General features: G+C 38.0%; 1 protein-coding gene across 13 annotated transcripts in view; it reads left to right on the top strand.

The window, feature by feature from the left end:
- PIEZO2 (piezo type mechanosensitive ion channel component 2) overlaps positions 1-18,803 on the top strand; it is a 309,728-nt gene that overhangs the window by 132,249 nt on the left and 158,676 nt on the right. For all 13 annotated transcript variants that reach the window (XM_071804264.1, XM_071804257.1, XM_071804259.1 and 10 more), the window contains exon 4: positions 8,770-8,812. In XM_071804264.1, coding sequence (XP_071660365.1) covers positions 8,770-8,812 — 43 coding nt within the window. The remainder of the gene's footprint in view (positions 1-8,769; positions 8,813-18,803) is intronic.

Raw genomic sequence — 18,803 nt, 5'->3', positions numbered from 1 at the left:
TAGCTGTTGTCTTCTTAATACTCATTTTAAGGCAATATGCATGTCTGTGCACTCACACAGATGTAGTGTCAGTACTATTGCACTTTGCTCTGTATTCCTAGTCTGCTCATTTTTATTAGTAAAAGTTCCAATTCATTAGAATTTCCTTAGAGGAGAACTAGTGTTATTATGATTATGGTTAAGATTATTATTATTCTGGTTAACATGGAATGAGGCAAGATTCCTTTTTTAATAGGAAAGCAATTTTTGTATCATGGAATAATAATTTAATATTTTCCTTACAGGAGAAAATACACAATAAATCTTTCCCATGACATTATCATGTAGGGATCAAATTTGTGTTCTTTATTCAGTCAAAAATCAGTTGAAAGCTGGTATGAGTGGAAAGCAAGTGAAGACTTGCAACATCTGGTCTTTGGTTTTGGTATGACCTCTTTCTTGGTATGGATTCAGCAATCACTTTCTTCATGTAGCCAGAACCCTAGACCACTGGCCCTCTGCTTCTGTTTTGCTAGTGGTTTTAGTCTCTTCAGTGTGCATAGCACACCATAACAGACCAGATTTTACCTTATACCTTCTGCTTGAGAAGTTGTTTTAAAAACGAAATTGATACCGTAAATCACCTAATTGAAGAAACTTCTAAACTCAGTTATTGTACTATATTGCAATTAATGTTGTTCTGCAGAAATTTGGAAAAACTGGATGAAGTATTGTATGTTAATTTGCTTTTAGTGATATGTAATAATTTTAAGACCAGAAAATAAGTTGTTAAACTCTGATTCACATTGAATTTATGTGCTAAATGCTAAGTGGATGTGAAGTAACTAAATTCGGTGATGGAAGTGAACTTGGGAGAGGTTGTATTTGAAAATTGCTTGAATATGAACTGATTTGGATTTAGAAAAATGAAAATAATGGATTGATGTTTACTATGCTGTTTATTGACATCTGTAAGAAATTGCAAAATGTAAATGGGGCTGAGCAATCTAAAAGCGGTACCTATTGCTCAGCTCATTGGAATTGCATGTAAAGTGTGTAATAGCAGGAGTGAAATGGAAAAAAAAAAAAAAAAAGAGGAGGCAAAAAGAGAAAAATCTGCTGTTGTGCTTTATAGGGTTGTCTCCCTGGGTTTTGTGGGGAGTGTGGCTGTGCTGAGCATCCCATCCAACACATCCAACATATCCCGTCCTCGCATGTACAGCAGGGCAGCAGAAAGGCTCCTGCTCGCTGTAGCAGATGGGATACATCCCAGAAAACAATTGTACGGGTGAGCGCCCTGACCTGCCCCTTCATCCATCGAGGGGACTGTACCTGGAAAGCTTTTCTGGGGGCACTCCAGGACTGGGAGTGGGAGTGGTGGGGTGAGTTGCATTTGCCTTAGCAAGCAGCACAGCATGACAGGAGTGAAGCAGTTGGTGCGTACTCCCTGGCTGCCCCACCATCCACGTTTTGAGTGGGGTTTACTGTGGATTAGCTCTGGTCTGGTTATGCGGACCAAAGGCCCATTAGTGGTTGAAATACAGCAGTTGTGTTCTTGGGGTGCGGTTTAGTCTCATGTGAAAGGAATCCAGTTTGCGCACTGGGAGGTCACTCTGTCATGCAAACTAAAGAGCAGCAAGATATTTGCTCAAGAAATACTCTCATGATCTGAATTAAAACACCAGTATGGACACAGCAGAGTGGTAATATGCCATATTAAGAGATGTCATTTTAAAAGAAGGTTGTGTCATTTTCCCAGATGATATACTGCAGTGGTCGAAGTACAAAGTAGTGGGTGCAGGATGCAGCCTAGGTAGTTTGAGTCAAAGTAACAGGAAGTGTAAGGGATTTATTTCTCAAAATCGACAGAGAGATGCTAAATGCTAAAGCAGAATTATCTGAAACTGCTTCAGGTGAGAGAAATAATAATTTCTGTAAGAGGTGTGTTGTATGTAACTATTTATTGGGTAGCCAATATAGAGGTAAGTGCTGATAATATCTCTCTGGTACTGTGGACTAAGTAAGAAAATGTTCTTTCCTACGCCACATGCATTTTTTTAGTCAAAACTAGTAGTCTGTTTCATAAAACTAAGGGTTCTATTTTGATTAAAAAGGAAAAAAAAAAAGTAGGATTTCTGAGAAAACTTTTTTTTTTTTTTTTTTTTGTTTGGGAGAAGATAGAAGTTTTCTATTGGGAAAAAGGAACTAGAAAGATTATTAATAATATATGAAGCTGCTGAAACCAACATGTTCCACACACCACAGTTTTTATCAATGGCAGTTGTGTACATCTCAGCTAGTTAGTAGTACTGGTTAGTAACTGATTAGTAAATACTAAGGTGATGAAGAAGATTATACAGCAGAGCACTGTTCCCCAATCCATTGAAAGCAGACTGCAAAACTTCAAATGGTTTATATGGTACATATATCTATACTGAGAGAAAAACGCTAGCAGGACAAGCCAGTGTGCTGATCCAGTTTGTTGAGAGTTTTTGAAGGACTAGTCCAGCTGGGTTAAGTTGTTTGAGAAACAGAGTTGAGAAATCGCACCTGCAATGGAAAGGTTTAGCAAAATGTTTCTTTCAGTTTCTGGAGTATTCTGTATCGTTCTGTGTCATTATTTTTTGTCTCTTGAACATGTGAAAGTGTGTTATGGTTTTGTTCTTGTTGTTTGTTTGTTTGTTATTCTGTTTTGGAGAGTACTATTAAATTTCACAGGCTTCAGATCAAAATTTTGAAATTGGTACAAATATTCTGACCAGTATAAAATCAGAAGTTCCTCTGAAATATTTTTTTCTTTGAAATGTTAGAGAAAAGACCAATGCAGTTACTATTCCAAGAATATCTACCTGTTTCTAATGTATCATAACAGGGTTATGTAGGTCACACCTGCATGAAACTCTCTTGAGCTAAATGTGATTATGCTATGTCTGGTACCTTGCTAGTTCCTTCAGAGAGCCTGGGTAACTCCCTGTGATACCCCAAGGATAGGCTCCACATTTTTTTTTGTTTTTACCTTTCAGTTTATGAAATTTACAGATATTTTGTCCTCTTCCAGTCACTGGAGATCTTCTTACTATTCTCACTGTATACTTGAATGCTCACAACCTCACTTAATTCTTATTGAAAAATGCCAAACAATGTCCTTTGGTTCTATTGAGCCATATTTTTCCCCCTCCAGTCCTTATATCAGTTCATAGTGAGAAAATAATGCAATTCTTATTTTTACCATTAAAAAGCCTCAAGGTCAGACCCAGACACAGGCATGTAGTTCTTAAAGTAGCCACTAACTCTAGAGAAGTGAGAATGTTGCAGGACTGTACATAATCACTGCACACAGTCATAGGGTTCATGGGGAACGTCATACCTGATGGTATAGGAGGCCGTGCATTTACAGTGAATGCCAGACTTCTCCCTGAACAGCTATAGACCTCTGCTTTACTGGAAGATATGGCATGATATGGCTCAAAGTGAATGGTTGTGCAGCCTCCATGAATGGCTGAAAAACACTTATCCAATATCACAAAATCATAGAATAGTTTGAGTTGGAAGAGACCTTCAAAGGTCATCATGTCCAACTCCTTGCCATGAGCAGGGATATCTTCAACTAGATCAAATTGCTCAAAGCCCCGTCCAGCCTGGCCTTGCATGGAGCATCTACCACCTCTGGGCAACCTGGGCCAGTGTTTTACCATGCTCATTGTAAAAAATTTCTTTCTCATGTCTAGTTTGAAGCTCCACTCTTTTAGTTTAAAACCATTACCCCTTGTCCTATTGCAACATGCGCTGCTAAAAAGTCTGTCCCCATCTTTCTTTTAGGCTCCTTTGAAGTACTGAAAGGTCACAATAAGGTCTCCCCAGAACCTTCTTTTCTTCAGGCTGAACAGCCCCAGCTCTCAGCCCGTCCTCACAGCAGAGCTCTTCCAGCCCTCTGATCATTTTTGTGGCCTCCTCTGGCCCCTCTCCAACAGGTCCATGTCTTTACTGTACTGAGGGCTCCAGAGCTGAACACAGGACTCCAGGTGGGATCTCAGCAGAGCAGAGTAGAGGGGCAGAATCATCTCCTTTGACCTACTGGTCATGCTGCTTTTGATGCAACCCAAGGTATGATTTGCCTTCTGGGCTGTAAGTGCACATTGCCAGCTCATGTCCAATCTTTCATCCACCAGCACCCCCAAGTCCTTCTCTGCAGGGCTGCTCTCAATCCCTTCATCTCCAGGCTGTATTGATACTGGAGGATGGCCTGACCCACGTGCAGGACCTTGCACTTTGCCTTGTTGAAACTCATGAGGTTTGCATGGGCCCACTTCTCGAGGCTGTCATGGTCCCTCTGTATGGCATCCTGTCCCTCAGACATGTCAACTGCACCACTCAGCTTGGTGTCATCTGCAAACTTGCTGAGGGTGCACTTGATCCCACTGCCTATGTCACTGATGAAAATATTAAACAGTACTGGTCCCCTGAGCAACATCACTTGTTACTAGTGTCCATCCAGACACTTTGCCATTGACCACTACTCTCTTGGTGCAATGATCCAGCCAGTCCCTCTTCCATCAAACAGTCCACCCATCAAGTCCATACCTCTTCAATTTGGAGAGAAGGATGTTGCGGGGTACCACATCAAAGGCTTTACAGAAGTGCAGATAGATGACATTCATAGCTCTTCCTTTGTCCACTGATGTAGTTACTCCATCATAGAAGGCCACTGGGTTGGTCAGGCTGATATGTTACTCTGTGTTTTTCCTGTGCCTGCCATTGTATTTCAGCAGCAAGACGACTTCACAGTTCACAAAGGTGAGCAGCCTGGCAGTGGCTTATGAGTCCTCTCATTCATACTAAGTTCACAGTAAGCAGAGATTTGTAACCAAACCAAACCAAATATGGAAACTGCCGTATAAATGAAAGCCTACCTGTCAAAGAAGACAACTTTCCCTTTCAGAAGTATATTTTTCATTTAATCTTGTTTGATCTCATATTCTCATACTGTCATGCTTATGCTAGGATTTCATTGAGTGCATATGTGAGCATGATGTACATTTCAGCATTGTTCCATATTAAATGTGAGTAGAAATTCTGGAAGTACATTATGCTTCATCTTTTTGAAGACTTTTAAAGCTGGTACTGTTAATGTGAAACAGAATCTTTGAAACAGATGGGAATAGTCAGGCACTCTGGAGCAAATATTTGGAACAAAAGCTTAATTACATGCGTACCAAATTAAGGCATTCTTATAAACAGTTTTGGTAATTTTGACATGGTGGTAAAAAACAGAAAGCAAAGAGAAGCCAAATTAACTTAGCAACTGAAGTGTAGCGGTGGATTGATTCCGAAAGTCAACAGGTGAATGTTTTCCACAGTCCCGGCAGAGAGAAAGACTGAACTGAATAGCCAAATTTCTATTGATTTCTTTGGGAGCAGGATCAAGTCTTTAATTCATGAAAAACTCCTGTTTTGATATTAATGAGAGTTACGTGACTTAAATCTTGTTGAATGTTTTGGAAGCACTGGGTAAAGTTTAAATAAAAAAATAAGTTTCCTAAACTTTTAACAGCGTTATTCTTCTTAGCGCTGCTGTTACCTCAGGGTATTTACTTTTGGCTGTTAGTGCAGCGTAGAAGTTGATACTATTGAGAATGGAATTGGCAAATCTTGAAACAGAATGTTTAGATCATAAACATTTTAAAATAAGACTCCATAAAAAAGATGTATATTTTTTTAATATGAAATGTTAGTTGTGTTCTTGGCAGACTTTTCTTCAGAGGAGTCATATGTGTTTCAAAGAGCATTCTGCTAGCCAGCTGCGGCCAAAAGATGATTTCAAACCAGTAGAGACCCAATTCCCTTTTCTCTTTTGCCTTTTTTCCTCTCCCTCGCTCTCTGTCTCTTCTGTAGGACTCTCTATATATCATACAACTGAAGCGTAGCCAATCATGGGGTGAAAAATTCATACCACTATTATACACAACAGTGGAAAGCATAGAAACACTGGCTAAAGATGTCAGACTAGTCTGTGCTTTAAGAAGTACTGTTGAGATTTCTTTTCTTCAACAGTCTTCAAATCTTCAGACTTCAAAAACTGTTGAATACGCTTTCAGAGCCAGCGGCATTGCATGAAGTATACGGAGAATTGCTTATGTCTGCCCTGCATTTACCTGTGGAGTCGCACAGGCAACTTTTTAGCAATGACTTGATTCATCAGTGTTACATGAAACCAGTTATACTCCAGGGGTGTGCAGAAGGTGGTGGGTTTGGGGGATAACTCATAACAGAAGATGTTAATGGAATGGTTCTTTATTCATCTCGATGAAATATTGATGACTTACTGTGCTACACATGATTTTCGGTTTTCACTTTTGTTTGAAATAAATGTGTGATGATAGAATTTTTGTTGTCCTGCTTTAGAGATATCTTTAGAGGACTTCTTTTTATAAAATATGAACTTAGTATTGACGAATGGTGTTGCATGTAGGTAGTTGTGCAGGCAGCAGTCTTGCCTCACCTCAGGCAAATACAGGTGCCACAGTAGAAGCTCCCACAGAATTTGACTCATTGTTTTCCATAATGTGAAGGCAGAGCTTTATCCACCTCAGTTTTTAAACCTCTTATCACTGTGTACTCTACAGGATATGGGCCTGAAATTCCTGCCTGCTTTGGACTGAATTGAGACAATCAAAAGTGTTTTTACATTTATCACTGGCCTTAACTTTAATAGACCTGAACAGAAAAGCGTTGTGTCCATTGCCCTAAACTATCAGTAGAAAAGGTTTTCAGAGTCTTTTGCTGAGAATGTGTGTGACTGAAGTTTGAAGTGACTGACAGTGAGAAGATGAATGAAGAAGAGGTTCCAGAAAAGTATAATAAGTTGCTTACTGACCAAGTTTGGACCTAGATGTGAACCTACCCCTTAGCCAACCCAAATCCTTCTTGCATGGAGTGAAATGTCAGACAGTGGCTGATTTTAGAAGGAGATGCTTTAATGCAGTTTCTTTTCCTCTTTCTAAAAAAATAAGATTAATACAAGGGATTTTTTTTTTCTAGGCCCATGTTGGCTTAATTCTTTAGCTGTTCAATTAAGAACTGTGCAGGGAGCCCTAGACAGCATAGGCCTATAAGTAGATTGACTTTTCGGGGTTTATTAATTTCAGTTTTTATTTCCCAGTCTGTGAGTGGCAACCCAGACAGATACTAGATAAAATTGTACAGAAAAATTCTATCATAGCTTTAGAAATTTACCACGTACTTCTTGGGCTAAACTGGAAAGTTTAGTCAATTGAGTAGAATTCTGTTGCTAGGTTTAAAAAACAAAACAAAACCCAAACCCACAAATCCAAAACTTTTTAGGAGTCTTCAGATTCTTATCTAGATCTGCAGTAAGTGTCTCAAATTCAAAGATGAAAAGCATCTACTAAGTCTTATTAAAATATTTAACATGTTGTAGATTAGAGATAAATACCATATTAAAAACAGGACAAGTCATTGATTTCTGAGCTGATATCTTTAACAGAATGGAAAGGTAATAATGATAAGATACACATCTACGGAGATTTTTTCTGACTAATAATGTCATGTCACTACTTTTCCCTCAATAATTTGGCAAGTAGGACTTGGATTGTCAGTGGAAACTATATAAACCAGGATTTTATTATGGTCTTTGTATAAGCATCTGCTGCACAATATGCATTTAATCCTGAAATTCTCCAGATTTAAAGCAGACAAAGTTGCTTTCCTTCATGTCTTTAATCTCTTTCTCAGTTCTTCTCAACAACGTTGCTGCTTGTCTCTGATGTCACTCACGGGGAATGTGTTTGTTCCTAATTTACACTTCCCTTTAGGTGACTGCCTGCATCAGCAACAGGAGTTACTGTCACTTCTCTGATTTCAGTTTAAGTACAATGAAGTGCACGAACAGGACTGTAATTTCTTACATTGCACTGCATTCCTACAGTCCTATTAAATTTCCCACAGGAGCATAAAAAGAGAGCAATATATGACCCAGCTTCATGTCCTCCTACATATTTGCCTTGCAGACCTGCATGACTTGAGATATTTGTGCTCTTAGTAGTCTGTATTTATAATGACCACATAATGGTAGCAAGAAAGAGACTGTCAATAAGCAAAAAAACCTACCAGAAGCTAAAATCTGATGACCTAATGCTTCCGGTGTGGGGAGGGTATTTTTGAGAAAATCTAGTAAAAGTTGTATTAAGTGCATCAGGAATACTGAGGACAATTCTTTGAATGGGTCTGTCCACTTGAGTAGTTTGTGGGGCTGATTCCTTGATTATTTTGAGAAAGAGCTCATTGCAGCTGTTTGTATGAGTATGAAGGGTTAAACAATAAAGCAGAAATACATCTTTGTGCTAAAAGGGTTGGATTTCACAAGGGGCTGTAAAGCTTTCAGCAAGAATCAGGTGAACATGAGAGTAAAATGAAAAGCTGAAATGTGGAGAGTGTGTGATATGAGTTGCCAGCTCAGCGCTTTCAGGAGTCATATACAGATCGTGTTGCTCTAGGACAGGAGACCACCCTTGGAATCGCAGTGAACTGTAGCAGTGACCAGCTGCTTTGCAATGTAAAGGAGTTATATAGGCTGATACCTCACCTGGTGGTAGCCTCTCTTAACAGTTCTTCACTCTGGGGAAAACAGATGTTACTTACAAATACTTCTGTATGGGTGGAAAAATCACCTTGCTATACAGATTCCAGCTGCACAATGAAAACAAAATAGTAAGTGTTCATATAGTAAAGGTTCTTTACTGAGGGTGTTTGTTTTTTCTCCTCTTTGTATAGGTTCAACATGGGAGAAAACATTACGGCAGATTGGTTTTGAAAGGTAAGTCATCAATTTGTTTCCTTACCAGTGCAAAAAGAAAACTGAGAAAAACTGCATGTGCAAGTTTGCAAAATTATTTATTTTAGCTGATCAAACATACCTATGACCTCAAATTTAGAGAGGAGGTTATGCAGTGTCATGCACGTGTATGTTCAGCTTTTCCTTTTATGTTCTCTTCTCTTTCGCCAGTCAGTCTGAAGCAACATATCCACCACATGAACTTGGCTCATAATGTTTTTTGCTGGTGACTACATAGCATGATAATATTGAAAAAGGTGACACGCTATTTGGGCAGAAGTCCTACTTATGAATGAAAATATTTCTCTCACCCATGTTATTCTTTCCATGAAACTTCTAACCTGTGACATATTAGTTGACGAAAGTAAATGAAGTTGAAAGAGGACCAAAGCTGTCAGAGAGCTATTTAGCATGAGAGGAAAATTCAGAATTCAGCATTTCTCAAGTGCAAGAACTTCTTACAGCCAAACTTAACCACAAGGTCATCATACCAGAAACATACGTCTCTCTTGGAAGTTAAACTAGGCCAAGCCCAGTAAAGGAGTGATCTGGTGTTGAGATTCAAATGCTCAATCTCATTTTTATTCTTCTGCAAGTGGTAAGCAGAAGAATATGCTCTACGTTTGGATAAAGTTTTGCTGCTTTCCCTTCATAGAGTGGTTTGCAGTTGTACACCGGTGTGCTTGGGCTGGTGTTGACTGGTCAGGAAGGATTTCTCTTCTTCATGTTACCTAGGTGTATGCTGTGCCTGCTGCCTGGGGCATCTCAGCAAACCCTACAGACAATCAGGCTTTCTGAAGTTAATATAATAAATAGCCATATTAATCATGTGAAACAGAAAACTAATAACTTGCTTCCCTTCTCACAAACAGAAAGCAAGCTGCATTTTTCTTCTGATCTTTAACTTGCATAAAGTTTTGGTTACAACAAAACAAGTTTCTGTTACAAGACTGATGCTTAAGTTTGATTACCGTAACTCCTACCTGTAATTAACATTCTCAGATCTCAGCAGCAATACGTTAAAAGGTTTCTTCTATATCATCTTTTTATAGAAGGAGTCTGCTTGAATACCACCACTTGAAGAAATAAATTTCTGGATACTTGATTTTGTTTGATCTCCACCTAGAAATGTGGCGTCTGGTGGAAAGGCTTAGGCTACCTCTAATAATTTTCAGGTCTTCAGGAGTTGTACTTACATGCTCTGAAAGGTGGTCAGCCATCTGTCTGTAAGAACATCTGTTTGAAGTGTCTAAGGAGATGCCAGTGTCCTAATGATTAGTAATTATCTTTCTTTAAAAGATGATTTTGAAAGCATCCGTGTTATGATCCAGAGAGAGAGTATGCACAGGCTCAGCCTGGTTTACTTATTCAGCTAAATATGTTAATTTCCATGTTAGACATTGTATTTGCAAAAATTGCAGGACAGTACTCTTTTCAAGATAGTAGATATAGAAGTGCATAGGAAGATTGTGTTTTATTATTATTCTCACAGCCATAAATATTACTGTAAATGTTGGTACATATTATTTTTGTTCTTCAAAGGAAACATGGAAAAGCAATCACTTTTCAAGGTGACAAAGATCTGTCTTGGTGAAATTTAGCTTTTCCATAATACAAAGTTATCTTTGTAGATTTACAGACTCGGGTTAGTTAAAGAGTAAAATGTTATAGGACAATAAAACCACTTTTCCTCCACCAAAAGATATAGAGAGGTCAAATTCACTTCTATTGTAAACATCTTGATACCAATAGAATTATTCCTGTAAAAACTTTGCAAATATTTTTCAACAGGAAAAAAAATAAACTACAAAAATAGCCATTTTGTTGCGGTATATTTTTCATCACAACTTCAAAGTCCAGACTGATATGGAATACTTACCATTTCATAGCTGTACAAAAAAGACCTGGGCATTTTCATTTCACAGCTTCCCACCAGTAAGAAATATTTAAAGACTTCAATCAGATCCCTAAATAAAAATATGTCTTTCCTGCTGCTCCATGAGCTAAAAATGCCCCAGTAATATAGGCAACCGGAATAGAAAATTCCAGTCTTTCATAGTGTCAATATTTAATAATCCTGGATGACTTTCTAACCAAAATTAATTTTAAAATGTTTCTGTCTCAAATTTTTAATATTAGCAATATTAACAAGTTTTAAAAAATATTTTAACAAGCATAAACAAGCATAAGCATACTACTTAATCTTTAGTTTCTGTTAAACCTGTATGTATATAGCATAAGGCACAATATTAATTGATTGAAAGGAAAACCGTGATGCCATTTTGTTACAGGATCAGAGTAGGGGCTGCGATTCATAAACATCTACAACCTCAGAAGGCACAGTACTTAATCAAGAATCAGACTAAAAATACCTTAATGGTGACACCTTACTAGTTGTAGTCTGTTTAGAGAGAGAGTGTTTTTAACAGCACTGCAAAAAAAGTTGCATCTTAGAGTTATACACTCTCAGTTGCTAAGTTTAATATCATTGAGGGGTTCTTTTTAATAGGTTGTGCTTTTTCCTCAAGTTACATCCAATTTGATTTCTTGATGAGCATTTCACTCAACATGATATCATAAATGTCTGAAGGGCACTACAATGAAGTATTGACTCATCACCCCATTCTTCTCTTAAGATCATGTATTAGCACCTGCTGGTGCTGTTTGTCTCCATCAGAATGGAAAAAACTAGTTTTGAGGAGTGCTAGAATGAACTGATACCTCGGGCCTATGGTTTGAAACTGCCAACAGGAAATGGTATTTTTTTTTAAATCTGAGTTTATTAGAAGTTCTATTTGTGGTGTATTAGCAAGCAATTTCCAACAACAAGGAGAACTCACAATACCTGTGTAAGTGCAATGTATGTACCGCATGAAACACAGAGAATTCTTAATAGACTGAATTACAGTGGAGAAGCCTCTCTGAGAGGAGGCAAATATGTAGACGAGATCCCTGTGCAGGTCCCACTAGTGCCATTCTAGTTTGAAAAGAAGAAATACTTTCACATGGCACTTCTACACCCTGGGAGACTGTCAGACTGGAATAACTTTAATTGACACAGCATGTTAGCATGGCTGGGGTGAAGATTTGAGTGTACTTGGCTCACTGTAATCATAGAAGCAAATATGTTCTCATATCAGCATTTTCAGAGAACAGGCAGAGAGAAAACAATAAAAATAAAGTTCTTCAGACAAGTAGAATGATTAAGGTTTGAGTTTTTAAAAATAATAATATTTATCATCTTACCTGTATTTTGAACACAAGTTTTTGTATTATGTGAATGTATCAGCAATAACAAGTTGTTTAACTAAAAGTTCTGTGAGTAACGTATATATGAAGTCCAGTGTTAATTCCTTTATAGCAATATTTACTTAATATCATATGTGATTGCTTAAAAACAGTATTTCTTATGCCTTAAGGAATAGTTTCCAAAGTAAACAACAGGGTACACATTGCTATATGTAATACTTCAGTTCAGGAAGTGCACTTGCAGTCACAGAAGTAGAAAACCCAGGTCTACAGGTGTCTCAAGCCTGTCTCTCCTGTTTCATTCCGGAAATCTATCTTCACGGTCTTTCCCTAGTCTTATTCTCTTCAGCAGGCATCCCTTAATGGCCACTGATAGAGATAGGATCATGGGCTACATCTGTGTTAGGTCTGACCCCACACACCTATTCTCATATTCTGTATGTCAACACTAAGAAAAGCAGCAGCAGCAGCAGCAGCAACACATATTTTGCTATTTAAAAACATATTCTGTGCAAGCTGTTGACGTAGGCACACCTGAGTCGTCTGTGAAATATCAGTAGTGTTTAAATGTGGTGTTTGAGCAATGACATTCCTGGAGGAAGCAAGATTTTTCGATCCACAAGAGGAAAGACATTCAAGGTAGTGTCTTAAGGAGGAATATGTCTTTGCTTAAAAACTGGAAAATTCATATGTAGTGTTCCTTTTAACTGACTGTTTTAAAGTGGATTGAGGGACAGAAGGAGATGTGGACACTCAGTTTACATTGCAGAAAATTAAGCCCAGACAGTATACAGGTTGTGTCATCACTGCTTTATGGTTACATGATGTTTATTCTGCAATAGTGAAGTGTTTATACTACTGTTGTCTTCATATCCTGAAAAACATAGAGGCATCAAGAGATCCGACTGCGAGGCTTTTATGTAAGCACTTCTTGTGAGCTGAGGATGCTGCTTTTCAGTGTGAGAGAAATTAAAAATGCTGGAGCTTGAATAAAGTAGCTTTATATCCAGGAAATTACTGGAGTTAAGAGCTTTTCAGTTAAATGGAGTACATGTGGGTTTGAGAGAAGTAAATGAAGGTCTTTATGGTATTAATTGTGTTTTTTTCTGAGACATTACAAGTATGCTAATTGTAACATGTAATACTATCATAGTCATCACCTTTGTCCAAAATGATCTTGACTGCAGTCCCTGACTACATTTTCTGCAGAGAGTTTTGGAGAAATCTGGAGAATTATGAAAAATGTTGACTTGTATTATGCTGTCCTACAAGAAACATGCTTTGAACTGCTAAGTATGTGTGATACCTGCACATCAAGCAAACTTTCACCTTTCATGGTTTCTTTAATAATCTTTAATACGCCAAGCAAGTAGATTTGTCAATAAACAGGATGATTTTTTTTGCCGCTGGTAACTTGAGGATTATTCTTCATTATTGGTGCGTGTTTAGATGACACACACATATTCATGAAAATGTCTGGAAAGCAGTCAGCTCTGTTCTGCTTTGTTACATATGTGACTAACAACCTGTTTCAGAAGGTGGTGTTCATCTCACTGGTCGAGATTTCCTTCAGTCACATGTTGAACGGAGTGGAAATTGCTCACTCAGACTCTTTAGTGAAATAGTTATGAACAAGTAAGAGTGACTGTGCTTGTTTCCTGGCTACTCTGGCAATTAAAAAGAGCTCTTAATGCACAAAACTTTTAAAATTCGAAAGCAAGGAGGATCAGGTCAGTCACTGAACTGGTCTTCTCCTGTCATTGTGTATGTAGGGTCTTTCCAGCTCACGACTGGGATGAGGCTTGCAGCACAGAGCCTAGAAAGACCCACAGCCAGTGTTGGGGAAACTGCCACTACCACACTGCAGAAAATTAGAAGCAAAAGGACTATTTAAAAAATCTAAATTTCTCTAATTTGAGCTACCAGATGATGGAGTTTATGTTCTTGTCTAGTAGATGCAATAGTGGTTACAGAAATGTCTTCTGTTGTTATGTATTTGCTGACCTAGAAAAGATCTAGTAATTTTAAAACTTTCAATGAACTCTGCTGGACTTCTCAAAACTCACTGTCCTGTGCAGTTTCCAGACTTGTAGTCTTCCTTGTACTACTCTTTTCGGAGTTGTCATTTATAATGAAATTAGTAACTATTCAGCTACTAACAACACATCTATTTGTTTGTTCCCATGGTGTTTCTGTCATGTGTAGTTCCACAAAATAGACTTAAGAATGATTTAATAGCTTTTATTATATGTTAAGTAAATATCATTTTAAAATATATATATTTGAACAATAACAGATGTGTGGTTATTACACTTTTGGCAACATTCAATAAGTATGTTTTTCATAATAAATAACTGTTTCAGTGACACAGAGAAAGGAGCTTTTGAGTACCAGTTTCTTAGTAAAATGTAATTATCTGTAGAAAAACCTGAGCTTTCCGTATTGAAGATACAACTTCTGTTTGGTTGATAGCTTCAAAACGATTCTGAAATAGTAGTTATTTTTTGTGGTATGCAAAAATTTCTTATTAATTTGAAGTTACATATTTATATATGCAAAAGTATCTGACTTCTGCTCTACGTAATGCTAATATGATACATCTGCACCCTTTTGTACAGCAGCAACATCTATTTGAAATTAGAAAAACACAGCATCCCAGATTCTGGCAAAAGTGATGCTGAGGTTGATCAACAGTGAAAGCTACTCCTGTTAGTAATATACTGTGTATTAACTTCTGGGCTTGTTGCTTTTCTTTTTTGTTTGTTTGTTTCTGAAGAATGAAATGGTAGTTGGGGATTGGTAACTCTCACACCTCAAGGAAAAGGAAGGGAAAGGAGGTAGGGGCAGGGAAGGGAGTAAGACTGTCAAGGAAAGAGGTAAAGATGAAAAGATTACTGTCTCAGGATATACCCTGGATAAGCAGATTGTCACCTATTAAGATATATCCCAGATCTTCTGTGTATTTCAGTAGCTACTTGAACTACTTTTCCAGCCACAAAGTGACAAAGACGACAATCTGCATTGTTTTTGTCTGAAGGAAACCAAACACAGCAGCCTCACATGCACAGGCAGGGAGACGCATCTTTCCCAACAGATGCCGGGAGCAAGTTTGCTGTCATCGCTGAGAGGTGCATTTTTGTTCCTACACTGAGCCTGGAGAGTAGATGGATGTCTGCTTTTGCAGCTGCTCCACACATGCCCTCGCTCAATCTAGCCAAAAATATTGTGTATATCTTCCCCATCCCTTGCAGGGACTGAGAACTCAATTTCCGAAACCACTCGTGACAGGCAGTGAGCACTGGAATCCAGATGCATCTGAGGCACTTCCCAAGTGCCTCCTGCTAGGTCTAGGTTGCTAATTAGGAGCCCACTGACTATCTGTTTTCCCTCTTTTCCCCCATGCTTAGATTGCTTGTAACTTGCTGGCATATTGGTGCTTGGCCACAGTTTCTCTATGTGACATGAGAAGAATAAACAGAAAGAAGAGAATACCACTGGATTCTATAAATATTTATTATGCACGATTCTGGCTTGGAAGTCCGCATACCATATGGTTTTCTATAGTGGCATCCCTCACTCCTTCCCACAATCTTGGGTAATTTAGTAAAAAGAATAAATATATGTTTGAAATATGAAGTCTGATCCTGATAACATATGCCATAATTTCTTCACATGCAGCTGAATCCTATATCCCTTTCTTGGGCAAGGCTCCCATTGACATTATTTTGTGAGTATTGTCTCAGTGAGGGGCTGCAAGAGGCTACAGGGTCTCATCCTTGAGAGGTTATTTTAGAAGAAACAGTGCAATCTGAATGTTGGTGGGATTTTGTTTGTTTGTTTGTTTTTTGTTGTTCTTGTTTGTTTGGTTTTGGTTTGGTTTGGTTTTAATAACAAACAGTTTGAGTATAAGAAGACAAGGAAAAATGACTACAGTGATGCAGCTGGAAGGATGTGGGGAGAACCTTGCCAGTCACCTCTTTCACCATTTTGGAAAAAAAAATAGCCTATGTGACTGTTTGGGTCTCCTGTCTCACAAAGCACTTAGGCAAGTACTTAAGTTTTGAGCACCCAAGTGCTCCTCCTGACTTCAGCAGGGTTCTCCTTTACAGCTTTACTGTCCTTTTATTGCTTCATATCAGAGAAATTAGATTAATTGATGTTGTTATCCTTTCCATTGCTGTGCCCACTCAGGCCTCACATATGACAAGGATTAGGTTGCTTTAATTTAGTTTTCCAAGCTTCCCTGGTTTTGTTACTTTTTGGTGTCCAAGACTGGGAATTTGTGCATGTGTGTGCTGAAGTGTTCATGTTGTTTAGTGTGGGAAATGGGGAAAAAATGTGTTTTCAGTTTGATTTGATATATACTGCATGCCTGAGGTTCTGTTTTAAAGTGAGTTTTCTTCCCTGCTCTGACAAAAAAGTGAGACTTTGAAATAGAAGTCTGAGTTACAGAGTAAGCCAGCATAAAAATTGGGTTATATTTGCAAAGAACACAATCTTTGTTCAAAAAGATATGAACAAACTGAGGGATTTTTTTTTCCCTAATACCATGTCAGCTGAAGTGTTGTAGTGAGTATTAAATACTGAAATAGAAACAAATTAAACCTGGTTTTAGACCAGTGTAACTTTGTGGATTTCATTGCAATGTCCGCTTTTATTCCAGTATTGCTGAAAGCAACGTGTGATCAGTCCAGTGTGCTCAGACATGAGTGATTGTGAACAAAGCTTTCTTTGGTGGCCTCTTAACAAACAATACCCTGCATTGGACGAGCAGTAGTGGCCTCTGAAGTAACCTTATCCTATTGCTCCCACTGAGAAGGAAATTATTTTGGGATGACCACCCTCACTCCTGCAGCAAACATAATCTGAAATGAGATCAGAACTAATAAGTCCCCTGTTTTGGACTATTATCTCATTCACCACTTGTGTTTCATGCTGCTCTAAGAGCTGTGGCCTATGAAGAATTTCTGCTTTTAACTCCAGCCCTGGGCTGTATCCCTAAAGCTGGGCAGCCCCTCCAGGATGGTTAGGTGGTTGGCATTGGAAGTAACATTTACTTTAGGGGGCTTCCATCTGTCTTAAAGTCACCCTTTTTTACGTGTTGGGTTGGGTTTTTTTTTCTCCACCAATGTAGGGAAGTTTGTACCAGCACTTTGAGCAAGTACCATATTCTCCAGGGACAAATACAGCATCTCTCACAGTTGACTCGCAAGACTCCTGCAATCTTCTGCTTATTCCAAGTTATGAATTATATTATATTATTTCATTTACCAGTAGTTGTAGATCTTCTTAACCTACTTTTTAAACTTAAACTAACTTTTAAACTTAAGCTGGTTATAAGAAAAGCTGACATTTGATGAAGTCATTTGCCTGAGTTTTACAAGGTACTATCCTGCCTTTTGCAAAGTAAACACAACACATTTCTTCTTCACAATCATGCCATAGAATGTCTTTGAAATATATTGCTGGTGATGGCTTTGTTGCCTTTGTGCTGCACACTTGTGAGATGGTAAAGAGAGATTCACCAGGTGAGATTTTTTTTTTTAGAAGCTTTTCAGGAGATGGTCACCATATGGCTAAAAACACTTAGACTAGTAATTCCTTACTTACTGGATTTTTTTCAAAGCTTTCCTTATTTCAAAAAGTGATAAAACTATCTATCATGAAATATGTAACATCCCCTAAAATAACTTCATTTGTTTTGAGCAGATTTAAGAGGTTTACTAGGTTTTAATCCTCCATTTTTCTGTTTAAGCAATTATCTTAGTGGTAACATAAACAATTTCTACCTAAAATAATTATAGTAATCATGGCTATTCTCTAGAGTACATCACTGTAATATCCCAAGAAAGGTATTTCCTCTGGGCTGATTGGAGCTACTTTGACAATTCTTTTTAAACAACATTGAAAGCAGCAATGTGAATTTTCTAGATATCTGACCACACAGTCCTTAATTATATAAGCAACTCAGTAGACTTCGATGGTATATCTCATGAGAGTAAACTTTATGGAACCAAGGCATAAATCGATTGTTAGATACATTAATAAACTAGATTTTAGAGAATATAGCTGATTATCTAGAATTTAGAGAATTCTAAGTTCTCTGATTTAGAGAGAATTCAGAGATTAAAAATCCAAGGTGGACATCACACTGGGTAGTCCAGAGGAAAATCAGGTTGTTTTTATACACAAGTAAAGCACGGTTGTGTGATCACTGTGTTTTAATCCTCTGCGTGGATACGCTGAAGGTCAAGAAGCCACTTACTCGGGGAAACATGACAGTGCCGCTTCCTGTTCAGCCTCCTGTGCACCCACCAAAAGATGTGGTGAGCAAACATCCTGGAGGCAGAGCTCTTGCAATTAACGAACCTCTTTATTGCGTGACATGCCTATGATAAATCTCAAGTTCAACTGTGTGTAGAAGAGAAACACATCGGTGTTATTAAGTACAAGATAGTTTACGAATAGCCATATTAATCATATGAAACAAAAAAATTATGTTTTTGTTAGAAAAAAACATAAGTTTTTGTTACAACAAGACTGATGCTTAAGTTTAGTTACCCTAACTCCTACCTGTAATTAAGATTCTCAGATCTTGGCAGCACTACACAAAATAGTTTTTTTCTCTATCATCCTTTTTATAGAAGGAGTCTGCTTAACTAACGCAACTTGAAGAAATACATTTCTAAATATCTGGTTATTGGGCTTGAGAGGTCAAATTGGA

The sequence above is a fragment of the Patagioenas fasciata genome, chromosome 2, assembly GCF_037038585.1.
Source record: "Patagioenas fasciata isolate bPatFas1 chromosome 2, bPatFas1.hap1, whole genome shotgun sequence".
NCBI lineage: Eukaryota > Metazoa > Chordata > Aves > Columbiformes > Columbidae > Patagioenas > Patagioenas fasciata.
This window is presented reverse-complemented; position numbering and strand designations above follow the sequence as displayed.